The sequence below is a fragment of the Callospermophilus lateralis genome, chromosome 7 (genome assembly GCF_048772815.1).
Source record: "Callospermophilus lateralis isolate mCalLat2 chromosome 7, mCalLat2.hap1, whole genome shotgun sequence".
Lineage (NCBI taxonomy): Eukaryota > Metazoa > Chordata > Mammalia > Rodentia > Sciuridae > Callospermophilus > Callospermophilus lateralis.
The window spans coordinates 140,287,168-140,315,006 of record NC_135311.1 but is presented as its reverse complement, the minus strand read 5'-3'; the positions used below and the strand labels follow the sequence as shown (position 1 = coordinate 140,315,006).

General features: G+C 51.4%; 2 protein-coding genes across 9 annotated transcripts; one reads left to right on the top strand and one right to left on the bottom strand.

Annotated features, from left to right (window-relative positions):
* The first annotated feature begins 3,086 nt into the window (after window positions 1-3,086).
* Rnf207 (ring finger protein 207) lies at window positions 3,087-15,517 on the top strand. Of its 8 annotated transcripts, none has more exons than XM_076861418.2 (18): window positions 3,087-3,371; window positions 3,832-4,022; window positions 4,629-4,761; window positions 5,896-6,040; window positions 6,132-6,213; window positions 6,289-6,364; window positions 6,445-6,570; window positions 6,951-6,997; window positions 7,243-7,315; window positions 7,403-7,471; window positions 8,003-8,071; window positions 8,158-8,246; window positions 9,169-9,355; window positions 9,447-9,632; window positions 9,885-9,936; window positions 10,243-10,360; window positions 14,342-14,422; window positions 15,218-15,517. In XM_076861418.2, exons 1-18 carry the CDS (start codon window positions 3,264-3,266, stop codon window positions 15,387-15,389), a joined length of 2,004 nt encoding a protein of 667 aa, XP_076717533.2. In that variant the 5' UTR covers window positions 3,087-3,263; the 3' UTR covers window positions 15,390-15,517. The 8 variants fall into 8 exon arrangements, with proteins under 8 accessions (XP_076717533.2, XP_076717529.2, XP_076966099.1 ...); XM_076861417.2 differs by lacking the exon at window positions 3,087-3,371 and adding an exon at window positions 3,372-3,435; XM_076861416.2 differs by lacking the exon at window positions 3,087-3,371 and adding an exon at window positions 3,458-3,740.
* Window positions 15,518-16,364: 847 nt separating this feature from the next.
* Icmt (isoprenylcysteine carboxyl methyltransferase) lies at window positions 16,365-25,460 on the bottom strand. The gene is made up of 5 exons (XM_076861421.2): window positions 25,193-25,460; window positions 24,370-24,458; window positions 23,232-23,401; window positions 21,760-21,977; window positions 16,365-19,627 (listed from the first exon to the last, which is right to left on the bottom strand). The coding sequence occupies exons 1-5, from the start codon at window positions 25,385-25,387 to the stop codon at window positions 19,445-19,447; spliced, it is 855 nt and encodes a 284-aa protein (XP_076717536.1). The 5' UTR covers window positions 25,388-25,460; the 3' UTR covers window positions 16,365-19,444.
* Window positions 25,461-27,839: the final 2,379 nt, after the last annotated feature.

Genomic DNA, 27,839 nt, shown 5'->3' with positions numbered 1-27,839 from the left:
TTAGCAAGGCCCTAAACAACTTACTGAGACCCTGTCTCAAAATAAAAAGGGCCACAATATAGCTCAGTGGTTAAGCAGTTCTGCTTCAATTCCCAGTATCAAAAAAAAAAAAAAAAGCAATTTGCCTGCAGCCCTGCCTGGCTGAAGTTTATAGGACATGTTACATTCCTCAGCAACCTGTTATCTGCAGAGGGAACTCAGGTCTCAAATACTGATATAGAAGCTAGGGCTGGGGATGTGGCTCAAGCGGTAGCGTGCTTGCCTGGTATGTGTGCGGCCCAGGTTCAATCCTCAGCACCACATACAAACAAAGATGTTGTGTCCGCTGAAAACTATAAAAAATAAATATTAAAAAATCCTCTCTCTCTCACTCTCTCTTAAAAAAAAAAAAAAAAAAAAAAAAAGAAGAATAGAAGCTACCCTGGGAGCTGGGGAGACTTTTAAGACCCTCACACAATCCAGTGCCCAGAACTCGGGGAGATAAGGATAATTCCCCCTGGTCATAAAATCTGTAAGAACATGGGCTGGGGATGTGGCTCAAGCGGTAGCGCACCCGCCTGGCGTGCTTGCGGCCCGGGTTCCATCCTCAGCACCACATATAGACAAAGATGTTGTGTCTGCCAAATACTAAAAAATAAATATTAAAATTCTCTCTCCTCTTTAAAAAAAAAAAATCTGTAAGAACAGGTTCCAATTAGAATCTGTCAGCATGGGCCAAAGTGACCCCGAGCTGCTCTAGACCTTTACCATATGGACTTGAAAGTCTGATGCAGCCAGGCATAGTGGCACACACCTGTAATCCCAGTGACTCAGGAAGCTGAGGCAGGAGAATCACAAGTTCAAGCCCAGCCTGGGCAACTTAGTGAGACCCTGTCTCAAAGTAAATTAAAAAAAAAAGACCTAGGGGCCATGTGCAGTGGCTCAGGCGGCTGAGACAGAAGGATCACAGGTTCAAAGCCAGCTTCAGCAATGGCAAGGCACTAAGCAACTCAGTGAGACTCTGTCTCTAAATAAAATACAAAAATAGGGCTGGGGATGTGGCTTAGTGGTTGAGTGTCCCTGAGTTCAATCCATGGTAACCCCCACCAAAAAAAAAAAAAAAAGAAAGAAAGAAAGAAAGGCCTGGGGATGTAGCTCAGTAAGGGGTCTCATGTTCAGTGCCCATCACTGCCTATGGTTCCCTAGTGTGGCCCTCAGCTCTACCCCCTGCCACCTACCCTCTGTCACACATCCTTATTATTTTCTTCAGGGTATTTAACACAGTCTGTCAGTATTGGAGAGAGAGAGAGAGAGAGAGAGAGAGAGAGTGTGTGTGTGTGTGTGTGTGTGTGTACTTGTATTTGTGTTTGGCTAACCATGGCTGGTATGTTCCCTTCTATGTCCTGCTGCCTGCTACAAATCTGGTCCATGATAGATATTCAATAAATACTAGGCGAATAGATGAAAACATAAATGGATGGACTAAATAAAGAAACCTGAGTTTCAAGAACACCATTTCCAACAGGTGCTGTGACATACACCTGTGATCCCAGCAACTCAAGAGGCTGAGGCAGGAGGATTGCATGTTCAAGGCCCACCTCTACAATTCCGTGAGTCTCTGTATCAAAATAAAAAATAAGCCAGGAGTGGTAGTGCACACCTGTGATCCCAGCAACTCAGGAGGCTAAGGCAGGAGGATCACAAGTGCAAAGCCAGCCTCAGCAACTTAGCAAGCCCCTGTCTCAAAATAAAAAATAAAGGGCTGGGGTTGTAGCTCAGTGGCAGAGTATTTGCCTAGCAGGTGTGAGAACTGGGTTAGATCCTTAGCACCACATAAAAATAAAAAGTAAAGGCATGCTGTCCATCTACAACTACACAAAAATTAAATAAATAAAAATTAAAAAATAAAATAAGAAGAGCAGGGGGCTGGGGATGTGGCCTGGCGTGCGTGCGGCCCAGGTTTGATCCTCAGCACCACATACAAACAAAGATGTTGTGACGGCCAAAAACTAAAAATAAATAAATAAATATTAAAAGAAGAGCAGGGATGTAGCTCAGTGGTTAAGCACCCCTGGGTTCAATCTCCAGTAAACCCACCCCGTTACCCCACCCCGCCTCCCCGACCCTGCCAAAGAAAAACAACACCACTTCCTACTGGGAAACTGGTGTGTCATTTATTTACAAAGCACATACCTTGTTTGTATATCAGCTCCACCACCTACTAGAGTTAACATTTTCTACTCTTTAAAGTTATCAGGATTAAATCAGTTAATACAACTGAAAATAACTTGGCCAGCAAACATTACCATTGTTACTATTGTTATGACTGCAAGCATAAATCCAGCCAGGGTTAGGGAAGGACCTTAAAAGAACAGGTGGTTTCAACCTAGCATTTACTTTCACCTGCTGGCAGACGCATCCTTCAAAACCCAGCTGGAATATTATCTCATATTTTTTCCCTCTAACTATTTATTAAACTTTTATTGAACACCTTCTGTGGTCAGGCTGGTTGCAAGAGGTGCAGAAACAGGGGCGGCTTTCAGGGATAACACAAGATAACTGAGAATGAGGAAAGGAGGTAATGGGGTGAACAAGCATTGGCCATGCCATTGGAGCAGAGGGCGCTCTACTGAAAAGATAGGAAGTTCCCTTCCCAACCTCCTACCCAAATAAACCTAGCCTTCTTCTGGGAACTTGGCTGACAATGGGGATAGGGCCTTAATCATTCGGAAGCTCGGTGGGGGCCAGCCTTTTTTTGGGGGGGGGGGTGCTAGGGATTAAATCCAAGGGAGCTTTACCACTGAGCTACAAACCCAACCCTTTTTGTTTTGAGACTAGTTCTTCCTAAATTACTGAGGGTCTAAATTGCAGAGGCTGGCCTGGAATTTAGCATCCTCCTGCCTCAGCCTCCCCAGTCTCTGGGATTACAGACCGCGCCTCACCACGCAGAGCTAACGGGACCAGCCCCCCTCTTTTGTGCAGTTTTAAAAGTCGCTAACTTGACCAAGGTGAGGCTGGGATTCCAAAGCCTCTTGCGCCGCCTCCCAAGCACTGGAATGCTTGTGAATGCTGCTCTCTGGCGCCCCCACCTGGCGATCAAGGAAATGGACCTGCAAAAACCCACTCTACTGGCACCTAGGCAGGGGGCCCCTGCACCCCTGAAGACCCCGCCAAGGTGTCCTCTCGCTGGCTCTGCGCCGCACTCCTGCCGCACTGAGTTATGTCTTTTCAGGCCGGGTCTAGGAGAACCTCGGACCCTGGCCGGTCACGGTCCTTTCCAGCCTATGCGTCCTCCCCTCTCCTCCAGGCGGAGTGGCCCCGGGGCAGAGCTGCAGACCCGCCCGCGAGGTTTAGGCTCCTGCTGCGCCGGAGGCAGCACCACCCTGGTGGAGGTGGGCCGGAGCACTGCGCCGGAGCGACGCTCAGTGCGCTGCGCCGAAGGGGCGTCGCCAGCAGGTCACCAGAAGGACAACGAGTGTGGAATTCCAGGGGTGGGAGTGAGGGAAGAGGGAGTAGTGAAGAGAGGCGACAGGGGAGAGTGCGTAGGAAGCAAAACCCAGTCTGGCTGCCTGTCCTTCCAGGGTCAGCGACTCCTAGGGAGGGCCACAGCTCTGAGCAGCGCTCAAAGCGCTGGGCAGCAGGGGGTGCCGGCACGTAGCTGGACTCCTTGCCAGCCCTCCCTGTTGGTTCTCCCCGCGCTGGGCACTCAAGACCCTCCCCGGGCCCTAGCAGCTCCCCGTTCCAAAACCACTGGACGTCTGGTAGGGTCCGCGGTAGGAGGATGGAGAGACCTCCAGGGACCGGCCCCGCAATCGTGAGGGCCGCAGCTGCGGACTTCCGCTGTCCTTGCAGATGTCCGGAGCTATCTTCACGCCCCTAGAGGGCCTAGGCGCCCTGGACACCGCGAGCGGCCACCCTCTCGTGTGCCCTCTGTGCCACGCGCAGTACGAGCGCCCGTGCCTGCTGGAATGCTTCCACGACTTCTGTGCTGGCTGCCTTCGTGGTCGGGCTGTGGACGGCCGCCTGGCCTGCCCGCTGTGTCAGTGAGTGCCCCAAATCATCCGCGAAGGGAAAGGTTGGCTCTTCCTGGAGGGGAATCCCAGGTGAAGGAGGGCAAGGGTAGAAGTGGCTGGGAAAGGTTGCACCCTGCCCTGGCCGCCTTTGGGCCAGAACTTGCAGACTCCCCCTCCCCACATTTTAGAAATCAGAATAATTGAGGCAGGGAAAGAATCATTTCTGAGCCCAGAGTTTCCACAGAAAGTCAGGAAGCAAGGTCAGGACTGGAGGAGGGGTCAGGACACTTTCAGTAACTATCTTTATGGTCCCACAAGTCTTAGGTCAACATAATCCTTAAGTTGGCTCAAGTTACTGGGCTGTGCTCTAAATTTGCCCAGTGCCTTCAGGGGTCCTCGTGGCCTGAAGTGACTTCTTATGGTGGTGGGGACCCCATGGTATTTGCAGGATGGCCCAAGGGTGGGGGCTGGGTTAGGGTAAGAGCTACCTGCTGTATTTACAGCAGACCTCAGGCAGAAGTACACCCCACCCCACCTCCTGCTGCTGCTGTTTTTAGCTCCAGCCTGGAACGTGAGGGGGGAGGGGGGAGAGCATCCTGGAAGGGGTGCTGGGTCTTGGCTGCAGCCTCTCCACAGACACCAGACCGTGGTGAAGGGTCCCAGTTGGCTCCCACCGGTGGACCGCCTGCTGCAGTTCCTCGTGGATAGCTCCAGGGATGGCGTGGAGGCTGTGCATTGTGCCAACTGTGACCTGGACTGCAGCAAGCAGGCAGGGGCCACAGAGGTGGGGGGTGGAGGAGCAGTGGGTGTTGGGGGTTTGGTCCTTGAAACATACACACAGCACATTCTCAGAGGACAGACCACCAGTAGGTGCTCCAACCCCCCCCCCCCCAATTGGACCTGGAATAGGGTCCATTTTACAATAGGGAGACTGAGTTCACAACAAGGGAGCTGATGAATAGCCCATAGTGGCAAAGGTTGAGGTCATTCAGTTTGAGGAGAACTTACAGGTCCCCAACTCAGTGGAGTTGTGAACTGGCACAGAAGGGTGGTCCAGTTCACAGGCCTGTGGTACCCTGAGGACAGTAAGTAGTTTGGAAGGGATAGTTGGCAAGGGACGTTTCTGCCCTACCCCAACCCCCAGAGCTGGAGGCCAGGCTTCTAGCCAGACTGAAAAGGGTCCTGAGAGTCTGGCCTGTGGAGGCTGGACAGCCCTGAAGGGAAGCAAGCTCAGCCTTCCAGGAGTGAAATCTCAGGGCGTGCTGGGCAAGTGTTGCGATCTGTGTGACCCAGAAGTGCAGGTGATGGGAGGGAGGTGAGGGAATGGGGACAGGCAGAGCCTGGGAGGATATGGCCTTGAATGCCAAGGTAGGAGTGGGGATTTGTTCTGTCATAGCCGTTCGTCCCTGAGTCCACTGCCAGGACTGCAACCCAAACCCTGGACACAGCCCTGGGGTTGGGGTGGGGTCCCTGCCCTTCCCTCCCCCACTAACTGTAACTCCAGAAGGCCAAGGTGTGTTCTACCACTTCGCCCCGATTGAGGGAGTCAAGGGGGGCTTGTTAGGTCAAAGCCACCGCCATCTTCCTTGTAAAATATTTTGCAATGCAGTTTCTGCCCTCCCCCACCCACCCTGCCACGGAACTACCTCTGGAAGCCTCTTCTACCTGCTCCTTCTGGCGCCTACCTGCTTACTTGGCCTCTGAGCCTCAGTGTCCTCATCTGGGACCTGGGTGTATTAGGTAGACTGCTGTGTGGGAATCACAGGAAAGGGCTGCATTTAGCCACGCACCTGCCCCAGGCTGGGACCGATGCTAGCGATGTCTCTCTGCGGCTGTGGTTCCCTCGCTGGCCACAGTCCGCAGTCCGCTAGAGCGCTCGGTCTGAACCAGCGCTGGCCCCCAGGACGCCGAGACCACGTACTTCTGCAACACTTGCGAGCAACCCCTGTGTGCGCGCTGCCGCGACGAGACGCACCGGGCACGCATGTTCGCGCGCCACGATATTGTGGCCCTAGGCCAGCGCAGCCGCGACGTGATCCAGAAGTGCAGTAAGCGAGGCACGGCCTGGGGACCCCGGGCAGGGGTGGGGTGGGAGGCGGGCACCGCCCAGAGCGCTCAGTCTCTGCCCCGCCCCCGCAGCGCTGCACGGGGAGCCCTACATCATGTTCTCCACCGACAAGAAGTCGTTGTTGTGCATCCGCTGTTTCCGGGATATGCAGGGGTGGGTAGCGGGGCGGGAGGGCTTCCCTCCTGGGCCGGGGAGGCCAGAGCAGGTGTGATTCGCTGCCTCCCGCAGGGAGAGTCGAGCCCACTGCGTGGACCTGGAGTCGGCTTACGTGCAGGGCTGCGAGCGGCTGGAGCAGGCCGTGCTGGTGAGCGGGGCTCAGTGGCCCACGCGAGGGGGGATCGTGCGAACGGGGGGTGTTAAGAGGCTGAGGCCCCCTCTCCCCAGGCCGTGAAGGCCCTGCAGACAGCCACCCGGGAGGCCATTGCGCTGCTGCAGGTCATGGTGGAGGAGGTGCGGCGCAGCGCAGCTGAGGAAGATGCCGCCATCCACACCCTCTTTGGCAGCATGCAGGTGAGGGACGGAGGAGGACTGGGCAGCCACCGCCTTATAGCCCCATCAGCCCCAAGCAGTTGCCCACAACACGGAGACGCCCTGGATTCGCTTGTAGAGTTGTCATCGAAGCAGGGCAGCAGGGCTTGAACTTCTAATCTAGGAGCTAATCACAGTTGCCTGGAAAGTTCCAGAGGGACACCAGGGTTTGCCCTAGGCTGGTGGTAGTGGTGGGGGGTGGTCTAGGAAGATTGCACCCAGGAGGTGACATTTAAGGTGAGGGTACTCCGGCTTTCAGCCAGTGGTTGGAGAGATAACCAGTCTTCACTATCCAGGCCACAGGGCAGGGAGGGGGTGGATCAGCCAGGTATGCCCGGTGAGTGGTGGGCTGTCTCCCCCAGGACAAACTGGCAGAGAGGAAAGCACTGCTGCTACAGGCTGTGCAGAGGTGAGTGGTGGCAGTCCCCTGACACCCTGGCCTCCATATACTCAGCTCCAAGCCTGGGCTTTTGCAGGCTTTACCCTAACTGGGGAGCAAAACATCCAGGTGTCCACCAGCAAAGGAGAGTGGGTGCTCAGGACACAGGGAAGGACCTACAGAGCTGGAGGGGTGATGACACTGCAGGTTCTGGGACCCTTGAGGTGGGGTGGTCAGCTGTCCTGTCGGAGACTAGGCAGTGTGCCCTTCCCCAGCCAATACGATGAGAAAGACAAGGCCTTCAAGGAGCAGCTCTCCCACTTGGCTGCTCTGCTGCCCACTTTACAGGTAAGGGAAGGGCTGCGGGGTCAGGTGCTGGGGCATAGAGGGCCCCTCCTCCCTTGGCCAGCCACCAGGCATCTTCCCCTTTGGCAGGTTCACCTGGTCATCTGCTCTTCCTTCCTCAGCTTGGCCAACAAGGCTGAGTTCCTGGACCTGGGCTATGTGAGTCTCCCCAGTTCCCCAGTCTCCCCTTCCCCACCAGAGCCAGTCCTGCCACCTGCAGGCTGGGCTTGCCTCTCCCTCCTCCACTCTGTCATCCACCAACCCTTTAGGGGCCAGGCGAGTCTCTTTTAACAGGACAGTGATGCTGGACATGTGGTGCACACCTGTAATCCCAACAACTCAGGAGGCTGAGGCAGGAGGACTGTAAATTCCAGGCCATCCTATGCAGTTCAATGAAACCCTCTAAGAAGAAGAAGACTAGACTGGAGGTGTAGCTCCCTGGTGGAGTACCCCGAGTTCAATCTCCAGCATCCCCAATAAATAAATAAATATCTGCTGGAGCCCTGCTACCTTCTTTCCTATGGATTTGGTGGAAGAGTTGTCTGGGCCAGTCCCAGAATAGGGTTGGGGTCTCATAGGACATCAGGGAATATGCTAAAGATAGTCCCTACCTCCACCTCCCCTCTTCCTGCCGGCTGAGGGCCCTGCCACACCGGCTCAGCCTGAGCCCCCTCCCGGCTCCCGCCATAGGAGCTGATGGAGAGGCTGCAGAGCATAGTCACAGGGCCGCATCGCCTAAGACCAGCGCAGAGCAGCAAGGTGGGCACGTGACCCTACTGGGCCTGGGCGGAAGTGGGTATCTCTCAGGGAAGGGGAGGTCACCTCGTGACGGTTCCGCCACGCAGATCGCCAGCGACCACCATGCAGAATTCGCACGCTGCCTGGAGCCACTGCTGCTACTGGGGCCACGCCGGGCTGCGTCTGCCGCCAATACGTGAGCATGACCTAGGGAGCTGGTGCCTGGTCTCCAGCACCAGCGCCCAGGGACTAGATTGTCAGTGAAAGGCTTTGCACACTCCTTGCCTCCTCAGTCCTCTCAGTTAGGTCGACTCTCCGCTGGGTGTCTGGGTGCCATGGACCCTCCATGCAGGAGGGCTATTAGAATAGACGGGAACGAGGTGGGACTTCCCCTACGCCTCCTGTTGGCAGCCTCCCCCCCAGGCTGGAGCCTCTGGGGCTGGGCTGGATATTGCATGGGGACAGGGGTGGGGGCTTGGAGCCAAGGAAGAGTCAGAGATCACAGAGGAGATAAGATAAATGTCGGAACTGGTGTGTGTGGCCTAAAAGCCCCAGAGAGCAGGAGAACCTGGTGTGGGCTCAGACTTTCTCTGCCCAGCACGGCAGTGAGCACACTGGTACCCCATGCCCCTGGGAATGCAGTGGGACTTGCCCTCCTCCCACACTAAAGCCGCATGGGGGAGGACCTTTAAAACCTACTGGCAGGGGCTGGGGGTGTGGCTCAGGGGTGGCCTGCTCGCCTAGCATGGGAGAGGCCCTGGGTTCAATTTTCAACACCACATATAAAATAAGTAAACAAAAATAAAGGTGTTGGGTCCAACTACAACTAAAATATGAATATAAAATATAAATTTAGCAAGGTACTGTCTCAAAATAAAACATAAAAAGGGCTGGGGATGTGGCTCAGTGATAAGCACCCCTGGTCCCATTCCCTGGTACCAGGGGGAAAAAATCATAGACATCAGTGTCACTGGGTATGGCTTTGCAGAGTGTCTTTCCAGAGCTGAGTGGTTCTGCCCTGCGTGGGGTTGACAGGGTAGTGGAGCACTGGCACCCTGGAGGCGGGAAGGGAAGACCGGCACTGCCTGTCTTGCATCCACACTGGCTCTTCCCCCCAGGCTGGCAGGGGGTGCAGGACCCAAGGTGCTGATGGGGCCCAGATGCCCCTCCCCAGTGAGAAAGACGCCAGGGTCACCAGTCCAGAAGCCCACGCTGCACCGGTCCATCGGCACCAAGGTGCTCCTGGCTGAGGGCAAGGACACTCCCTTCACAGAGCACTGCCGCCACTATGAGGACGCCTACCGGGTGAGGGGCTGGGCCTGCAGGGCCCTGCTCGTGGTCACCCCTCCAGAGGGGCTCCTGCAGTGACCCCAGCCCTCCTGGCCTCTGCATGCAGGGGCTGCAGGCGGAGGTGCAGAACCTGAAGGACCAGGTGCAGGAATTGCACCGAGACCTCACGAGGCACCACTCCCTCATCAAGGCCGAGATCATGGGGGACATCCTGAGCAGGTCCCTGCGGCTGGACGCACGAATCTCCTCCGAGTACAGCTCCGCGGAGGGCATGAGAGCCATCTTCCAAGAGGTAGCTCTCCCTAGGAACAGGGCTCCAGTCCTGCCTTTCAAAAGAACATGGGCTACCCAAGATGGGGCGGGGCGGGCGGGGTGAAAGAGAGCCTGGCTTGCTCTCCTCCAGAATCCCACGCAGCAGGTTCTGGAACCTGGAGTCTTTGCCACAGGAATGACGTGGGCCCTGCTGGGGAAACTGTACGACTCTGAAGAGCTGAAGTAGAAATGCCACCAGTGCCACATCTAGCATCTCACTTCTCTCTTTCAGATTTGGGAGGAATCCTACCAGCGAGTAGCCAATGAGCAGGAGGTTTATGAAGGTCCGGGAGGCTGGCCACTAGTGAAGCCCTGTGCTGCAGCTGACCCACATGCTAGCGGGGAGCTAGTCAGACACTAACCAGACTTACACACATGCTTCTCCCCTTGGGGCTTGGCTTGGCCTCACACCTGCTAATAGGCCCACGTGTACATGTAAGGTCAGGAGGCGGTGAGTAGGATGTCCCACCAATGCCCCACCCATTCATTATAGATGACCATTCAAACAGTTGGGGTCTTTAGATGGTGCTGGGCTTGAGTTTTAGAGTCTAATGCCAGCAAGACCAACACTCTGGCCTTGGGCTCCACAGCCCAGCTCCATGACCTTCTCCAGCTGAAGCAGGAGAATGCCTACCTGACCACCATCACCAAGCAGATCACACCCTACGTCCGCTCCATTGCCAAGGTGAAGGAACGGCTGGAGCCCAGGTAAGGCCAGAGGGTGTTACCAGGGCACTTAAACATGTATGTGGATAAGGTGACATACGTTCAGAAGGGCCCCTTTCAAGAAAGTCAGCAGGCAGGTAATCAGGGTTCTAGACAAACAACCAGGTGTTAGATAGTTGCAAAAATGTGGTCATAGTAAGTGGTCTGCTCAGCAGGCACAGGATGGCTCCCCGCAGCCCTCAGAAGTAGGGCTGGGGTGGTGGCTCAGTGGTAGAGCGTTCACCTAGCGTGCATGAGGCACTGGTTTCAATCCCCAGCACCACATAAAAATAAAATAAAGATATTGTGTCCACCTAAAATTAAAAAAAAAAAAAAGTAGTAGTAGGTGGAAGCAGAAGGAACAGCCAGGTGCAATGGCACATACCTATGATCCCAGTAACTTGGGAGACTGAGGCAGGAGGATTGCATGTTTGAGGCTATACCCAGCAAAATTAGGCCCTCAGCAACCTAGTGAGACCCTACTTAAAAAATATAGGCAGACAGAACATCTTGAGAGTGTCATATCCAAGCAGCAGACATGAAGGAGGGAACAGGAACTTCATCAGCACATGTCAAGACAAGCCAGGTCTGGAGCAGGCCCCTCTCAGCACTGAAGGCAGGCATCAAAATGTGTGCCAGGGGGCTGGGGTGGTGGCTCAGTGGTAGAGTGCTTGCCTAGCATGTGTGAGGCACTGGGTTAATTCTCAGCACTGCATATAAATAAATAAAAATTAAGTTCCATTGACGACTAAAAAAAAAAAAAAAAAAAAAAAATCCTGTGCCAGGATTGATAACACATGCCCGTAATCCCAGTGATTTGGGAGGCAGAGGCAGTAGGATAGCAAGTTTGAACCAGCCTGGGCAATTTAGTAAGACCCTGTCTTAAAGTAAAAACTTAAAGGGCTGGGGATGCAGCTCAGTGATAGAGTTCCCTGGATTTAATCCCCAGGACTGGGATTGAGGAGTGGCACAGAGATCTTCCATGTGCCCGTCTCTCCTTCACGCAGCCCCAGGTGCACAGGTGCACAGCTGGGGCCTGGACTCTCTGCACCACCCTCCTAGATTCCATCTGCCCTGCCCTTGTCTCATGTGCCCATTTCCTTGGTCATGTTTGGTGGAGCCCTTCCCCCAGCAGCTTCTGGAGAATGGAGGTTCAGGAAGTACATTTTGGACAGCACACGTCTTAAAATGTCTCTTTTCCACCTCACACTTGACTGATGGTTTCACTGAGTCTTGAATTCTAGATTGGAAATTCTAGACTGGGAAGGACTCTCCTTTGACAGCATTGCTTGATTATCTTTTAGTTTCAAAGGATGTTTTTGAAAAGTCTAAAGGCAGTGATTCCTAATCCTTGTAGGGTGACCTACTTATTCTCTGTGGAAGCTTTTAGAATCTTCTCTTGTTCTTGTGGCCTAAATTTCACATTGCCAAGAGTCTATTTCCATCCATTGGGTTAGATGTTGGTATATTTGGTGTATGTACTTGGTGTCCTTGGGTACTTATTCTGGAAATTCATGTCCTGTTTTGATTTTTTTCTTTCTTCCTTCCTTCCTTGTGGTACTGGGGATTGAATCCAGGGGCACTCTATCACTGAGCTACATCCCCAGCCTTTTCATTTTTTGAGACAGGGTATCACTAAATTGCTGAGGCTGGCCTCAAACTTGAGATCCTCCCACCTCAGCCTCCCGAGTCATTGACATTACAGGTGTGCACCACTGCACCCTGCCATATTTCATTTTTAATTAGCTGATTTCTCCCCTTTTTCTCTTTTTGGAATTCCTGTTGTTGGATGTCAGCCCTTCTTTTTACATTCTCTGTCTTATACTTTCAGTGGGATTTCCCTCTGTCAAACTGATTGTTTCTAGCTTGGTTTTAATTCTAAGAGGATTTTTCCTACTCTAATTCTTTCTCCATTGTATTCTTTTTTTTTTTTTTTTTTTTTCCGGAGACACTCTCTTACTCCTCTGAAACTGATAGGTAGTTGTGGTTTTTTTTCTTTTGGAAGTTTTATCCCTAATGTCTTCTCCACGTTACTTTTTGTTTGTTTAGTTCCTATCTCCCATGGTCAAGGCTCTCCTCTGATGTCCGATGTCAGGTGATCCTTGATTGTCTGCTCGGTTCAGGAGTGAGTGGGGCTGGAGGCACAGCGACAGATGGAAGCTCTGGGCACACTAGCTGGTGCTTCACTGGAAGGGGTCTGCAGAGTGGCTCAGGGGACGTGGGGTGTGTTCTTGTGTTTTTGGAACGCCAGATGTCAGGTTCTTTTCCAGTTGCCTTCCTGGAGGGCCTCTCTTGGAGTTTTGTATACATTCCCTTTAGTCCTGGCTTTGTTTACTTCTCAGCTGTGGCTTGTGCCCTCTAAGAATTAACTTTCAGACTTCTGCACAGTGAGAAAGAGCTCAACTGTCACCAGCACATCCTATTTGGGTCCCACCCTTGCTGTCGAGAGGTCCTGAGACTACCAGTTCCCTGCCTCCTGAGGGTTCTAGTGATGGGCCGTCAGTGCACAGCTGGTCCTGGGTCTGATCGCCGGCTTTTGCCATGTTGGTGTCCCCTCCTGATTGAACCCAGGCTCTCGAGTAAGCTAAGCACATGCTGTAGTGCTGAGCTACACCGCCTGTCCAGCATCCCTGGCTGTAAAGCCCATCGCCATGCAGATGACATCCCACCCCCACAATCCCTCCCCAGCACAGTGCTCTCCTGCTCCACACTCACCTCCAACTGTCTCCTCCCTGGAGTCTCGGCCTGGATGTCTAAGAGGCACCTCAGCTCAAAAGAGTGGCCAACAGAACTCTTGGTGTCCTCCCCACACACACCATGCCTGTCTCCTTATCTCCGTCAGTAGTATCGCACACACTCAAGGGATGGCAGGAACTCAAACAAGGCAGCTAGGAGATTTCCTGACTCCTTCTCACTCACTCCATTTCCAACCAGTCTCCAAGTTTTATGGACTAAACTTTCCAGTGCAATCTTCCCACTTTCGTCTCTTCTGACCAAATACAAACCCCCACGGCCAGGCATCCCTTCAGCATGCCATTCAGCCAGTGATCTTTTGGGTTTTTGTTTTGTTTTTTGGTGGTGGGGGGGGTACTCAGAATTAAATCCAGGAACACTTTACCACTGAGCCACATCCCCAGCCCTATTTTGTATTTTATTTATAGAGACAGGGTCTGAGTTGCTTAGCACCTTGCTGTTGCCGAGTTGAGCTTTGAACTCGAGATTCTCCCCACTTGCCTCAGCCTCCTAAACCACTGGGATTACAGGAATGCGCCACTGCACTAAGCTCTTTTTAAAATTTTTTTTTTTTAAATTTTATGATAGGGTCTTGTTAAATTGTTGAGGCTGGTCTCAAACTTGCAATCCTCCTGTCTCAGTCTCCCAAGTAGCTGGGATTATGGGTGTACACCACCGTGCCCAGTCAATGATCTTTTGAGTCTATTATTCTTACCACCACAAGGCCTGATAGCTCTCCCAGGGGCCCTTTCCTGTCCACCTCTGACCGTGATGGCCCCTCACAACACTATGGTCACAGTGGCCTTTCAGTTCCCCCAAAGCTAGACTAGCTCTCACTTCTTGGCCCCTGCTGAAAGGTTCTTACTTAGGTTGTCCTGAGGTTCTCCTCACTCAGGTCTCAGATGGGATGTCAGCAGAGGCCTCCAAACCACCCTGATTAGAGCAGGAAGCGCTCATTGTCACTACACTGCCTGGCCACACTCTGCTTCTGTCCCACCCTGAGGTACCTCCCTAAACAGCAAGTAGCTTCACAAGAGCCAGGCCTGACTTCCCCTGTCTTCTACTGTTACCTGTGACTTACTGGGCCCTGGAAAACCACTGGCCTTGGTAACTATTCCAGGGCTACAAGAGGGAAGCTCAGGTGAGCCCTGGAGCGTTGGCCTAAGCTTGGTTTGGGTGCCAAAGGCCTGGAGCCACGCAGTGGGCCGCCTCTGTCACCTCCCAGTCTTGGTGCCCGTGTCTCTCACCCAGGTTTCAGCTGCCTGTGGATGAACAGTCAGAGACTCTGCAAAGCACATATGACGGCAGCAGGAGTAGTGAGACCCTGGCCAGGTAATGCAAGTCTTCCCAGCCCAACAGTGGCAAGTAATTTGATGTCAGAGGCAAATGCAAGGAAAGTGAATGGGCCTCATCACCCCATGGGCCCAGCTTGCCACCATCAGCTCTGTGGCCTCAGCCAAATTACGGTTTGTAAAATAAGTCAGGGAGGCTTTTAACTTGGATGGGTGCTTAAACAAGTGACTTCCTAGATGACACGTGGGACTTTGATAGGACATAACACAATGATAAATGGCCTAGGGGGCTGCCTGCATTCCCTTACACCACCAAGGGCTGCAAGCTTTACAAGCAACTCAAATTCCCTCAACTGAGGAATGGCTGAGGAGGATTGGGTGGTGTCAACTATCCTCGGAGCCAGTGTTTGCCTAAATGCTTGCGAGGCAGAGACAGAGTGCAGTAAGACAGGTCACAGGCTGGTTTTAGTCACAGGACAGGGGAAGTCTAGCAATTAGCTGAAGTGTCTAGAATTCTAGTGTGCTTAGGACAATGCAGAGAGGAGCCCCACCCTCCCCTGCAAGGCTTCAGGGGACCTTGGATCCAGAGTTCACTGCCTGAAGCTGCTGAAACCACCTGAATATGCTCATGTTTGGGCAGCTAACCACCTTGTCCTGGGGAATGGCTTTCACTCTGAGAATCCTTGATAAATCGCAGGCACTTCTGGGTGTGAAGACGCAGTCACCTACTGGGGACTTCCAAAAAAGTTTTCCATTGTGAAATCTTTGGACAGACTGGACACCAGTGAAGTAAGGGGAGCAGAGTAGATGAGCTTATGTTAAATTGTTCCTTTAGGAATGATCCAGGAAGTGCCGTGGAGAAGGGAGAGAAGACCTCAGAGTCCAAAGGAAACAGCAGGGCTCTGAGTGGCGTCTCAGAGGATCCTCCACTGAAGAACCGAGAGCATCTCAGATCCAAGCAGAAAAACGGGGATGACCTCCCCACATGCAGAGAGCAGCCAACTTAGCAGACAGGCCCCATACAACCAGTTGGGCTCTCACAAGGAACACATCGAGACTGGGATACTTAAGAAAAGGTTGTTCTCATTATGGTCACTTCTTTCAAAGGTGACACTTGATTAAAAAGTAAAGCCAGGCTGCTGCATTCCTCCATGTTTCCAGGGCAGAAGCTCACATGGGGATGATTTCCCACTCCTGGGGGGACACGTCCAACCAGCAAACACGCTGACTGCAGCGCGCCTTGCTCAGCACTGCTCATGGTGCTGGGGCTGAGCCCTGTACTCGATGCCATCAGGTCCTGCTGCCCCGTGTTTTAGATAACAAGACTCCACCATGGCACAGCACCCACTCTGCTGCCAAGGAATCCAGTTTCTCCTGCTACACAGCCCACTGTAGACTTGGTGCAACCAGAAAGTTCCACCCAGTAATCTGAGCAGTGACTCACAAGGCAAGGGCAGAGGTCGTGAAGTCGGGATGGCCTCTGGCCAGCCCTGTGGAGATCTCCACTTTACACCTGGGGCTTTCCCCAGCCACCTTCACTGTCCTTTATGCCCCTCATGGCAAGGAAAGCCCAGTGCAGCAGGCTGTCTCCCAGCAGTCTCTCCCAGCCAGCTTCCATTAAGCACCCTTCTTAACGAGTGCTTAACAAAACCATCTGTGAGACCTAACATTTAAGTTTGATGCCCAGATAGTCACATTTTAGGCAAACATCCAAGTCGATTCCGTAGTTTCAACTGGAGGCCTTCACATCCATACAGAAATACTGAAGTCCACATCCCAAAGTAGCACAAACCTGCATGACAGCCCAAGGCAAGAGGAACCCATCCTTAGGAACTGGGCAGAGGCGGGAACTCAAGCAGGCCAAGGAGGCACAGCCTGCCTGACCTGATGCCGGCAGCTCCGGACCTCCCTTAACCAGGTCATCAGAGGTGTGTGATCACCTCCTGCTTCCACATCCCACACAATCACACTGTCATCTGTAGTGAAATCAAATACAGTTTTATTTATTTAAGAATTGGAAAGAATAATCAGTATCTGTGAAAGAAAATCCAATTGAAAATATTTAAATAAACATTTCTGCATGTAAAAAGAGTAGAATAATTACTCTGTAATCCCTCTCCTTGTGACGGGATGGGCTGCCTCCCTCAGGCTGGCGGGATCTTCCAGGCCCAGGACAAGCAGCCATAGAGCAAGCGCTTCCCACCACTCAGAGAGGCTGAGGTCTCTAGCCCTGCTGAGCCACTAGGAAAGCAAACTAGGGTGGGTGCAACTACCTAAGGCAGTGAGAAAGTGCAGAGGGAACAGGGGCTCACTGTGCCTGTCGCAGGATGTGACCAAGGAGCTCTGGCTGAGACCTCACCAAGTGTGACACGGACACAGCTCAGTGGTCTAAGAACGTTCTCCTGTCATACCAATCCCCAGTTGGTAAGTGAGCCATCAATGAAGCATACTTTCTAGGCTTAAGAAGCAGCTCGTGCCAAGGAGGGACACCAGGGACACGCCTCGGGCTCACCTTCTACCTCTTCACCAACTTCGACTCTCCTCTGCTCAGCAGCAGCCTGCAGATCTCATTTTATGCTGTTTCAAAGAAGCTTTCTTTCTGTGCAGTACCCATTCTTCACTTAAGAATATCCACTTTCAAACTTACAAAGAAATCTGACAGTTTCTCAATGTGAGGAAACTGGTAACATGGCCTTTACAGCAAGTACCTGAAAAGCCTTTGCTCATTGACCTGATTCTCTGCCACAGGCCTGTCACTGCTACATTTGTAAATTAAAAATAATCTCCAGATCACAGCAGCAGGCAAGGTCAACCCACAGTTCACCTTTCATCCCTAAGCAATGGCCGTCTCCTGCCTGGGATTACAGTGAGGGTAGGAGTGCTCTCACTACCCACACCACAGGAATTACTCTTTAAAATAGGACATAAAGTCAGCCTCCAGTGGTGTGAGGCAGCATCACTGTGGAACCTCAAGACCTAGGATCCTTTGCTCCCGGGCCTGGCAAGGAGGCAGGCTTCCTGCCCTCCAGCAGATGGATGCTGACATCAAATGCCAACACCCAGCCTTACCACCTGTATACCAGGGGCCATCATTAGCTGCTCTCCATCCATCAGAAACAACCTCGTGGTCCCTAAGGGGAATGGAGGCTGGGTCCAGTCTTGCTTAAATGCAGTGAGAAAGAACTTTCCCTTGAAATGTTGGGGATGGCTGCCAAAAACCCAACCACACCCTTGTCAGTCTGTAGTCCTGGTAAGTGTGGTCTGCAAAAGCTGACGGCCTGACTCAGGGTCCCAGAATTGAGTGCATGCATACCGTGCCCTGACAGACATGGTTCTCACCACAGAAACTCAGTGCTGCTGCAGCCATGGACTTGCCAGACACCCTGCCTCACACCCTGCCGTGAGGGCCGCGGTTCTCAGACCAGCAAGCATCATGCTGGTAATCGACAAACCCATAAGCCTCTTTGGTATACCTAACAACAAAAAAATTAAGCCATGAGATCTAGAAATAAGTAACATTTCTGAGCTGGAAAAATGCTCTTTTAAACATACATTTTAGGTTATGTGCACAGCTAACCAAGTCCATCTCCACGTAGCTCATACTGTATAATTTCATTATGTCATCCCTCTAAGTATTAAAAATGTTCAACATTGTTCTTCTAAGTCCTCACAACACCCCTGTGAGGTAGGTGGTATTGACCCCATTCTGCAGATGGGGAAGTCCGAGCATGGGTTCAGTGGCTCCTCAAAAGCCATGCGGCATAGTGGTGACCGAGCAGTGCTCTGGGCACACACCAATGCCACCTTCACATTCGTGCTTCATTAGCGCCACTACAAACTGCCAGGAAGGATTTCACAAGGAGACCAAGTTACTGTCCAGTCCAGGACTAGACAAAGGTCTCACCTCTTAAGGCTTTGAGGCTTGACTCAGAGAGCCAACTGCTATCCCCAGACTTGCAAAACAAAAACGCTGACTGAACCTCAGTTGTGAGGATCTGCTTTACAGAGGATTTTTGAGTTGCTTTGCCTGAATTTGCAGTTGTAGGTGCTGCTAAAACCTTTTAGAAAAGATTGCCTGACGCAGCACAGGGAAGAATGTAATTTTGAGAGGAAAAAAAAAAAAGCTTCACAGATTTACATTGAAACACAAAAATAAAAGTTATTAAAATGAGAATAAAACCACAAATAAAACAGCAATATTTCTCAGTGTTTCACGATGCCTTGCACAGAGCAGGCATTCAGTAAGCACTTCTTGGAGAAGGGAAAAATAAACACATCTTTGACTTGCCTGTCACGATGGCAGGAGAGCAGGAACCAAAACTCCAGGAAAGCCCAAGGGCCCACAGTCCCTTGGCCTGGTGTGCCCAAGGTCACACAATGCTACACAGCCAAATCAGAGAGGGCTGTGCCTACTTGCTGCCAGATCAAAGCTGGAACTAGAAATACCAAGTAAGCTCCTTTGAATTTATGCTGCTATTTATAAAAAATAGCTGTGTAAATACGATTAAATGTATGAAGAGCCAAAGTGTCATATAAGGAAGTATCATTAGAATTATATAGATGTTCATGCATAAGGACAGAATAAAGAGGTTAAAGCTGTGCTGTTGTTTGTGTTAAATTAAAGGTTTTCAACACATTTTTTAATGCTGATAAGCAGCGACACCCACCACTGTTTCCGCTGCAGAAGCTCTGCAGCAGCAGCAGCCGCCTCTCCTGGGGAGACCTGGGACAATGCAAATACACTCTGGCCTCAGGGCACTGGACTGTGGCCTGGATTCTCACCAGGGCACTTGAGAAGGGGCACGGATGAATATTGCTGTAGTTTGTTTCTTGTTCATTGTTAATCTATGTCCTGCCTTGATTCAGCAAAAGAACGGATTGCTCCAGGGGGTCCTTTGGTCCTAAGGCCTTCTGACCATTTGGTCTTGGGGTGACATCCAGAAAAGTAATTAGTGACATACAAAATGATTAAGAAAATTCATTCCTCAGGGGCCAACTGAAAGCAGTTTTGTCCTGGGCTACATGGGGCCAGTGGCCCGTGGTCCCTCGAGGCCCCCGCCCATCATAGCTCCACCTTGACTCCCTTTATGAAAGGCAGACCTGTGGGCACCCTCTTTTTATACTCCAGGTACTCCTCTCCAAAGAAGTGAATCAGTGATATTTCTTCTTCCTCTGTCCGGTCACGGAAGAATCGCCACACTGTCAGGGCATAAACGACACCGCAGATGGGGTTACACAGCATCACCTGGCAGAGGAAACACCGATGTGACCAGGGTTAGAGAGGTTCTACACCCCAGACAATACCCTAAGAATTTCTGAGGACTGAACCCAGGGCCTGGCAAGTGCTAGGCAAGTGTTGTACCACTTAGCTCTATCCCAAGCCTTATTATTTTGGGGGGTGTGGGTACCGGGGATTGAACTCAGGGGCACTCAACCACTGAGCCACATTCCCAGCCCAGCCCTATTTTGTATTTTATTTAGAGACAGGGTGTCACTGAGTTGCTTAGCACCTTGCTTTTGCTGAGGCTGGCTTTGAACTCGTGATCCTCCTGCCTTGGCCTCCCAAATCTCAGTTGAGATTACAGGCATGCACCACTGCACCTGGCCACCATTATTATTTTTTGAGAAAGGGTCTAAACTTCCCAGGTTGGCTTCAAGTTTGTGATCCTCCTGTGTGAGCCTCCTGAGTAGCTGGAATTACAGGAGCCACCTCCTGGCTAGGCTTGTTAAGTAACTCCCTGCTAACAAAACTGTTGTTACAGAACAAAGGTAAAGAAATGAACCCTTTTGCAGTAGTGACATTACCTATAACCTATTGAATTGATTTTTATTTAGTTATTACTTATAATAAGCCAGGGAGCACATATTAAAGGTTCCAGCTTCCAAACTTTCCACTCTCATCCCAGAGACTCTTTAAATACTGTTAGGGTCTCAGAGAGCCAGGGTATCTTTTTTTTTTTTTTTAAATATTTATTTTTTAGTTATAGGCGGACACAACATCTTTGTATGTGGTGCTGAGGATCAAACCCGGGCCACATGCATGCCAGGCGAGCACGCTACTACTTGAGCCACATCTCCAGCCCCCCCAGGGTATCATTAACAGAAATTAAACTACTTTCACATTAGAACTGACACTCATCAGGTGAACATGGTGACACAGGTCTGTCATCCCAACTACTCAGGAGGCCGAGGAAGGAGGATTGCAAGTTTGAGTCCAGCCTGGACAACTTAGCAAGGACTATTTCAAAATAAAATAAAAAGGGCTGAGAATGTAGCTCAGTTGTAGAGTGCCCCAAGTTCAATCCCCACACCACACACACACACACACACACACACACACACACACACACACAAAATAAACCTGACACTCTTCACTGCAGCATTCTGCATACACTTTTCTGTAACTCCTCTTAGGTGAGAAATCTAAAAGTTACAAAGAAAGATCAACCTCTTGGATTTTGATACTCAGGCCAGGGTGATGGACATCATCCCACACCTGGCCAGAAATACAAATTTTTAAAAGAAATGCTACAAGGCTACCTGCCCCTACTATACCACTGGGAATCACCTGTATGGTCCCCTCTGACCATACATTGCCAAGGAGATTCCTGGAGGCCCTGATTGCACTTCCCCAGACAGAGTGATATTCCAAGCACTATTGTCTTCATCTTCATTTCTAGAACCAAAAGTGCAGAATCAAGAGAAAGCCTGAGATGGAATAATCCTCCCTGGATCTCTTTAGCCTAACACAGGACCTTGGCCTCACTAAGACCCACTTCTGGTGAAACCCTCTGAGCTGCCACGAATGGCCAAGTGCACTCACTCCCTCCACAAAACCCACTTCTCCTCACCTCTGGCACACTCCAGATCTAGGTTAGAGAGAGAGGCTATGGTGGTGGTGATGGTGGATCAAGAGTCAGGAAAGGTTTATAATGCTCAAATTTTAGTACATGATTAAGACCCCTAAGGACTATAGTTCTCTTGATTTTTATTTAGTTATTACTTATAATAAGCCAGGGAGCCCACAAATACACTAAAGAGAGTGAATTATACGCTTTTGAATGATGAACTTTATAGTATATAAATCATATTTTAATATTTAAAATGTAAAAAAGTAATTAAAGGCGGAGCATGATGGCCCACACCTGTAATTCCAGCAACTTGGGAGGCCAAGGCAGGAGGACTACAAAGCCAGCCTCAGCAACTTAGCAAGGCCCAAGAAACTTAGTGAGATCCTGTCTCAAAAACACACAAACAAAAATGGGATAGAGATGTAGTTCAGCCATAAAATACTCTTGGTTCAATTCCCAGTACCAAAATGGAAAAAAAAAAAAGTAAATTAAAGGAAGTCAGTCTCATATCTGATATCATACCTACCTGAGTCCCAATACTCCAGTAAAACCACCCCACGTAGGAAGGGTGCCGGAACCATGCGTACACCCCGCTTGTCACCAGAGTGTGGGTGTCTGACTTTTCATTCTGCACCACATGGTTGAAGTTGGAGCCAGCTGTGAACATGGCAGCCTTCCTCAGGCACTCTCCAAATACCACCATCAGCAGCCCCATGGTGCTGAGCCAGGTGATCTGCTTCAGTTCTACAGAGAGGCATGGGGTATAGACAGGGAGTGAGGACAGTGGGTCACTGAGCTGTCTCTTCACCAATTTCCCCAAGGACAGACCTCTGGAAAACACACCATGGGCAACTAGCACTTGTCATCACATTAACAGTAAGTGAGGGGCTGAGGTTGTGGCTTGGGGGTGGAGCACTTGTCTAGCACGTGTGAGGCAATGGGTTCACCACATAAAAAAACAAATAAATAAAATAAAGATATTGTGTCCATCTACAACTACAAAAATGTAAAAAAAAAAAAAAAAAAAGTGAATGAGGGGCTAGGGAAACCGCTCAGTGGCAAAGCACTTGCCTAGCATTTCTGAGGCCCTGGGTTTAATCCCTAGTGCATGAAAAGCAAACAAAATAAAAGGAGAATTTTGGGGGCGGGGGGAAAAGTGAATGAGGCCAGGCATGGTGGCATACATCTATAGTCCAGCTACTTGAGAGGCTGAGGCAGTAGGATCACAAGTTCAAGGCCAGCCTCAGCAATTCAGCAAAACCATATCTCAATATATATATATAAAAAAAAAAAAAAATTTAAAGGGGCTGTAAATGTAGCTCAATAGCACACCCCTGGGTTCAATCCACAGTACTACAAAAAATGAATGAATGAAAAAGTGAGTGATAAGAAAACCCGCTCCCTTAAACTACTTACTATTCATCTGTTTCAAGGGCCAACAAACCAACTGTGAGGCAGTTCTCCCCTCCTAGTTAATAAGTTATGGGGGCTCTCACCCCCTGGCCACTTGCTCTTGTCCTCTCTTGGGGACAAGTACAGCTGGGAGAAGCAGAGAAGGGTCCAGTCTGCAGCCTGACTTCGAGAGCCATATACACTTTCCTCCATCAGCTATGGGAATTCAGTTTCCGAGGAGGCTTCGGATGTGGAGGTTTTGCTAACAAATCTCCATGTGAAATTTCCCGAGCCACAGAAAATGAACAGATCCAGATCTCACCTGACTGCAAAGTTAGGATTAAATCATCAAGGTGGGGATGTCATTTTAGATGTGGAACTACATCGTGCAGGGTTTAAAGCAGAAGGTCAACACAGCCCCAATTTGAAATCCAGAAGCACATTTCTCAAGCACAGCTTGTCCTTATAAATAGCTTAGTGAGGACAGAGGGCTGGGGAGAATCGCTCAGGGGAGATTAGATCTAAAAGGTGAACCAATGTCACTGTCCTTGGCCCACAGGGAAGCCATCCTTCTCCCTTCCAGCAGGAAAAGTAGGGCACACTAACCTGGCCAAAAGATATTTTCAAGTGTGAATTCTATCCAAGAAGAAAGAGCAGCCACTGTGTACTCCAGACTGTGATTCAGGAGAAAGGAATCCAATGACAGGCTTTTGGGATTATTGACAGCTGTCACTAAGTATTCAGAATAGTGGAATAATGATAGCGAGCACACATACCTATTAAAAAAAAAAAAAAGAGTAAATTGGGGTGAGAGAAACAAGTTAGCATTCAGTAAAAGTACAGATCTGGTTCTGCTACACTGTCCCTAATTCTACCACTGAGCTACATCTGTGTCCCTCCTCTCTTTTTTAGTTTCTTTTTTTTGGGACAGGGTCTGGCTAAATTGCCTAGGGCCTCACTAAGTAGCTGAGGCTAGCCTTGAACTTGTGATCCTTCTGCCTCAGCCTCCCAAGTTACTGGGATTACAGTTTGGCCACTATACCTGGCTGCTCTTTTTGACTATCAAACAAGAAATCCATAGGTGAAGGAGGCATTATGGGCCCTTCTGTTCTTTTAAAATGACAATACCCATTTTAAAATGAAAAAGGGAAATATCAACAAAAAGTAGTGATTTATGTTGGAAATTAAATTCAACAAAACTAAATTAGTTCCAGCAAAGAAGGATTAGATGGATCAGTATACTGTTAAAAGGAGATAAAGCTTTTTACCTTGAAGCTAGGGTTCATATCCAGGTCAGACACTAGAAGGCTCAAGGGACTGAGAGTGTAGGAGAGATACAACACTGGCCATAGGATGCATTAGATGTGACCTAACAGACACTGGAGCTGGAAAAGACTTAGGAAGTCCAGCTGGAGCCCTGCCCCTTCCCTTCACCAAGGACCTACCCCTCATCCTGGAAGGGCCTGTTGCCTTACTCAATGTTGTCCCAGTAGTAGCAAGTGTGGGTGAAGGCAGCTCTGGGGAGGGTGCCGGGTACCTGTTTCTGCAACAGAATCAACCAATGGGTGAAGTTTACAAGGTCTGAAACCTGGGGATCTAGATGGAAGCCAGAAGGCTTCATTTCCACAGAACCCTAAACAGCCTTCTGCCAGTCTGAGACCAGACATGACTGAGGAAAGGCCACTACTGACCCTGTACTCTGTCTACCGTTGCCTCAACACCATCATTCCCAAGTACTTCTTACCAGCCAAAGTGATTCCAGGAAGACTGGCTAAAACTTAGCAGCACACCGCAGCCAAACACAAAGCCAAGGAAACAAGCACGGATGGCTATCTGAAATGGACCCAAAAGAAGCTCAGTCACTGGCAGTCTCAGAGCCCAGACCTAGGCTGCCAATCTTCCTGAGATAAGCAGGCCAACAGTGAGACAGACAGCCCACTCACTCAGAGGTTAAGGGGGTGAAGCAGGGCCACCCGGATTCAAATCCTGCACCTGCCCCCTCTGGCTGTGGCCTTGAGCAACCAATGTGGTCTCTGGACCTCAGTTTTCTCCTTTACACCAAAGGGACGACACTAGGACCGGCCACGTAGGACTACAGTGAGATTACCCACCTAAGAGTAACTGGCACACACATTTTTGGCTCTAATCACTATTACTATCACCGCTACTATTACTCCGGACTCCTGGGAAAGAGCTTAAACCCAGCTGAGAGACCCGCGTGGGTGGCCGCGCGCGGAGGTAGGTCTTGGACGCCCCACTCCGGAAACTCTCTGGGCCCAGCCCCTTCAGGGGCCAGTGCCCCCGACCCGGCAGCAGGAAGACGCCCCACCTCGCATTACATAAAAGGGCCCGTGGGCTCGCTCCCTGCGCACCCGCGTGTATCTGCGGCAGGTGTGAATGGCAGGACACCCACGGCCGGCGAGGAGGGGCCCTCGGGCGACCTGAACGCGCCGCCGAGGAAATCGTCCGTGGGAGGCAGGTCTGGCCCGGGAGGGGGCCCCGGGCCGCGCTCAGACCACCGCCCCGCCGGCCCGGCCCGGCCCGCCCCGTCCCCCGCCCGGCCGCACCTGGTAGCGCGGCGGCCGGTAGAGCAGCAGCAGCAGCGCGTTGAGCCCGGCCACGTAGAGCGCCAGCCCGGTGCGGCCCTGCAGGCCGGCGCGCGTGAGCAGCGGCAGCGCGAGCACCGAGGCGCCCAGCAGGAAGGTGGCGAGGCTGAGGCGCGCCTCGGAGCCCGGTGGAGCCCGCGCCGCGCAGCCCGCCATGGCGCAGGGCGGCGGACGAGCCGGCGGCGGTCGAGCGGGCGGCGGCGCCGACAGTAGCCGGGGAAACCCGCCGGCGGCGCCTGCGCACTGCGCCGCCGACGCCGGCCCGGGAAGGGCACTGCCCGGAGCTGCGCGCCGCTCGCGAGTTCTCGCGAGAACACCTCCCAGAGCCGCCGGTGGCCCGAATTTGGCGGGAGCGCCCCGCCCCGCTGGCCCCGCCGGCCCCGCCCCGCCGGCCCCTCAAGGACTTCCTGGCCCCGTCCGAGCGGCTGCGAGCGGGTCGGGAAATGCCGCGGCGTCTGTCAGAAGGTGGCCCGCCCCCCAAATTCTTGAAATTAGAAGGCCGGCCCCGCGTGGTCCCTAGACCTACCTCCGCGCGGCCCCCGCGGGGCCCGCCCCCTCCGCCCTCCGGTGGCGGGAGTGCACTGGGTGGGCTGCAGCGTCTGGAAAGCACCATGCAAAACTTGACCGTGTGATCCTGACTCACGGGGGGAGCCGCGCGTGCGGAGCCTGGGAAATGATGGAATGAAGGCTAACGTTATGTAACTGCAAACACCTTGAGGTGCCCCCGCTCTGGGCCGTTTCTCTTGCCCTTATAGGTTTTTGTAGTTTCCACCCCGTCAACGATGACCATATGTTACTGTTGAAATAAGAAATTACCCTTCTCGTTTTATTGTTTTTGATTGACACATCATACTTGACCATATGTGAGGTTCGATGCAGTTTTTGTTCCTATCTACCTTGGGTAGGGATCAACTCAAGGTGATTAGCATATCCTTCCCTAAACTTTTATCAATTCCATTCCTCTCTTCTATTTTAAGGTTTGTGGTGTGTTATTCTTCAGTACCTTCACCCTGCTATGCCCCAGAACACAAGAATTACTCCCATCCTACAGTAACAATACCCACTGGTCGACCTCTCTTGTCCCTGGCCTTCTTGTATGTGTGTGTGTGTGTGTGTGTGTGTGTGAGTGTGTGTGGGGTGGGGATGAAGCCAGGGTCTCAGGTGTGCTAAGCAAGTACTCTACCACTGAGTCCCTTTTATTGTCACAAGGTCTCCCTGAGTTGCCCGGCTAACCTTAAATTTTTCATCCTCCTGCATCAGCCTCCAAGGTAGCTGGGATTACAGAAAGGCACCATTTTGGCCTGGCTTGCACTTCATTTTAAAAAGACTAAATGCTTTTGTCCCTGGGGAGCTCAGAGAGTGGCAATGAAGGGAAAAGGCAAGCAAGTAAATGGTTAGGATAAACAGTGCAGAGGTGGACATGAGATAGAATCAAAGTAAGGATGGGGTGAGAGACCTCCCTGGGGAGGCCTGTGAGTGAGAGAGCTGCAGGATGGGGAAGCTTTGAGGAAAAGATGCTGGGGTTAAGCCGTGGGGCCCTCAGGAACTGGATGTGCCTGCCTGCTGCTGAAAATGAGAACAGCCAGCCAGGCAGAGAGGAAGGGGGGAATGGCACTGGATTTGAAAGGCAAAAGCAAGAGATAGTCTGAGGCAGGATGGGGACAGGCTCTGGGGGAGGCTGGAGCCCAGGGTGGAGGTAAGAAAGCAACAAGGTCAGTGATCAGTGAACCCTGCATCTGAGCCACCCACCTCTCCTCTGTCCCTGCAGATCCTGGCAAGAGCACTGATGTCTGAGCATGTGGATGGAGAGCCTGGGCCAGCATTCCAGGCCCCAGTACTCTGACCTTGTGCAAGACAATCCTATGAATTCAATTTCCTGTAAAATGGAGATCCTGATTCCACTGTCATGGAATTGATACTAATTCTATTAAAGCTCAGTAGTATCAAGTTGAAATAATGCTCAGGAGCCATTTGCTGGTTGATGGAAACTGGAAAGAGATACAGTGTTTTAAAACTAAAGTCATGGAGTTGCTGTGTCATATGGGAAGTAGGCCTGCATGCTACAGTTACTGGGGGCTGAGTGGGAACTGCCACCATGTCTCCTGGCCTCCAGACCAGGACCTCCCCTCTGTGCCAGGACACCTAGGAGCCACTAGAGGGTGCTCAATGTACCTTCCCTTTAGGGAGGGAACTTGGTCTCCTGGGGAAAAAAATCACTCAGGCTGGGGACCCACCTCCTCTGGCTCTAGGCATTTGCTCTCCACTCAGTTCTTAGGGGGCTGATTTATCCCCAAGGACTCACTGTTGTCACTCTGGGTGCTTAGAACAACTTGCAACTCAAAAACCTCAGCCACATTGCCCATCACCTCCCCTGACACTGATCTTGGAGATGAGAGGAAGGGAAGCAGTCCCCTTCCAGGTAGGACGAGGGAAGGGGAATTTTTTCCCTGGTATTGGAGCTTGAACCCAGGGATGCTGTACTACTCAGCTTTTTCTTTTTTCTTCCTTCCTTTTTTTGGGGTACAGTCTCACTAAATTGCTGAGACTTGCTGAGACTGGCCTCAAACTTGAGAACTTCTTGCCTCAGCCTCCTGAGTAGCTAGGATTA

Excerpts from the sequence above, each read along its gene's own strand:
- Rnf207 (XM_076861418.2), top strand. The coding sequence starts at position 3,264 with ATGCGTCCTCCCCTCTCCTCCAGGCGGAGTGGCCCCGGGGCAGAGCTG. Across the intron at positions 6,041-6,131 it reads CGACGTGATCCAGAAGTGCA|CGCTGCACGGGGAGCCCTAC; the intron begins GTAAGCGAGGCA and ends CCGCCCCCGCAG. Across the intron at positions 14,423-15,217 it reads AGTAGTGAGACCCTGGCCAG|GAATGATCCAGGAAGTGCCG; the intron begins GTAATGCAAGTC and ends TTGTTCCTTTAG.
- Icmt (XM_076861421.2), bottom strand. The coding sequence starts at position 25,387 with ATGGCGGGCTGCGCGGCGCGGGCTCCACCGGGCTCCGAGGCGCGCCTC. Across the intron at positions 23,402-24,369 it reads TCCTGGAATCACTTTGGCTG|GTATGTGTGCTCGCTATCAT; the intron begins GTAAGAAGTACT and ends TTTTTTTAATAG. Across the intron at positions 19,628-21,759 it reads ACTGGAGTATTGGGACTCAG|GTGATGCTGTGTAACCCCAT; the intron begins GTAGGTATGATA and ends TTCCTCTGCCAG.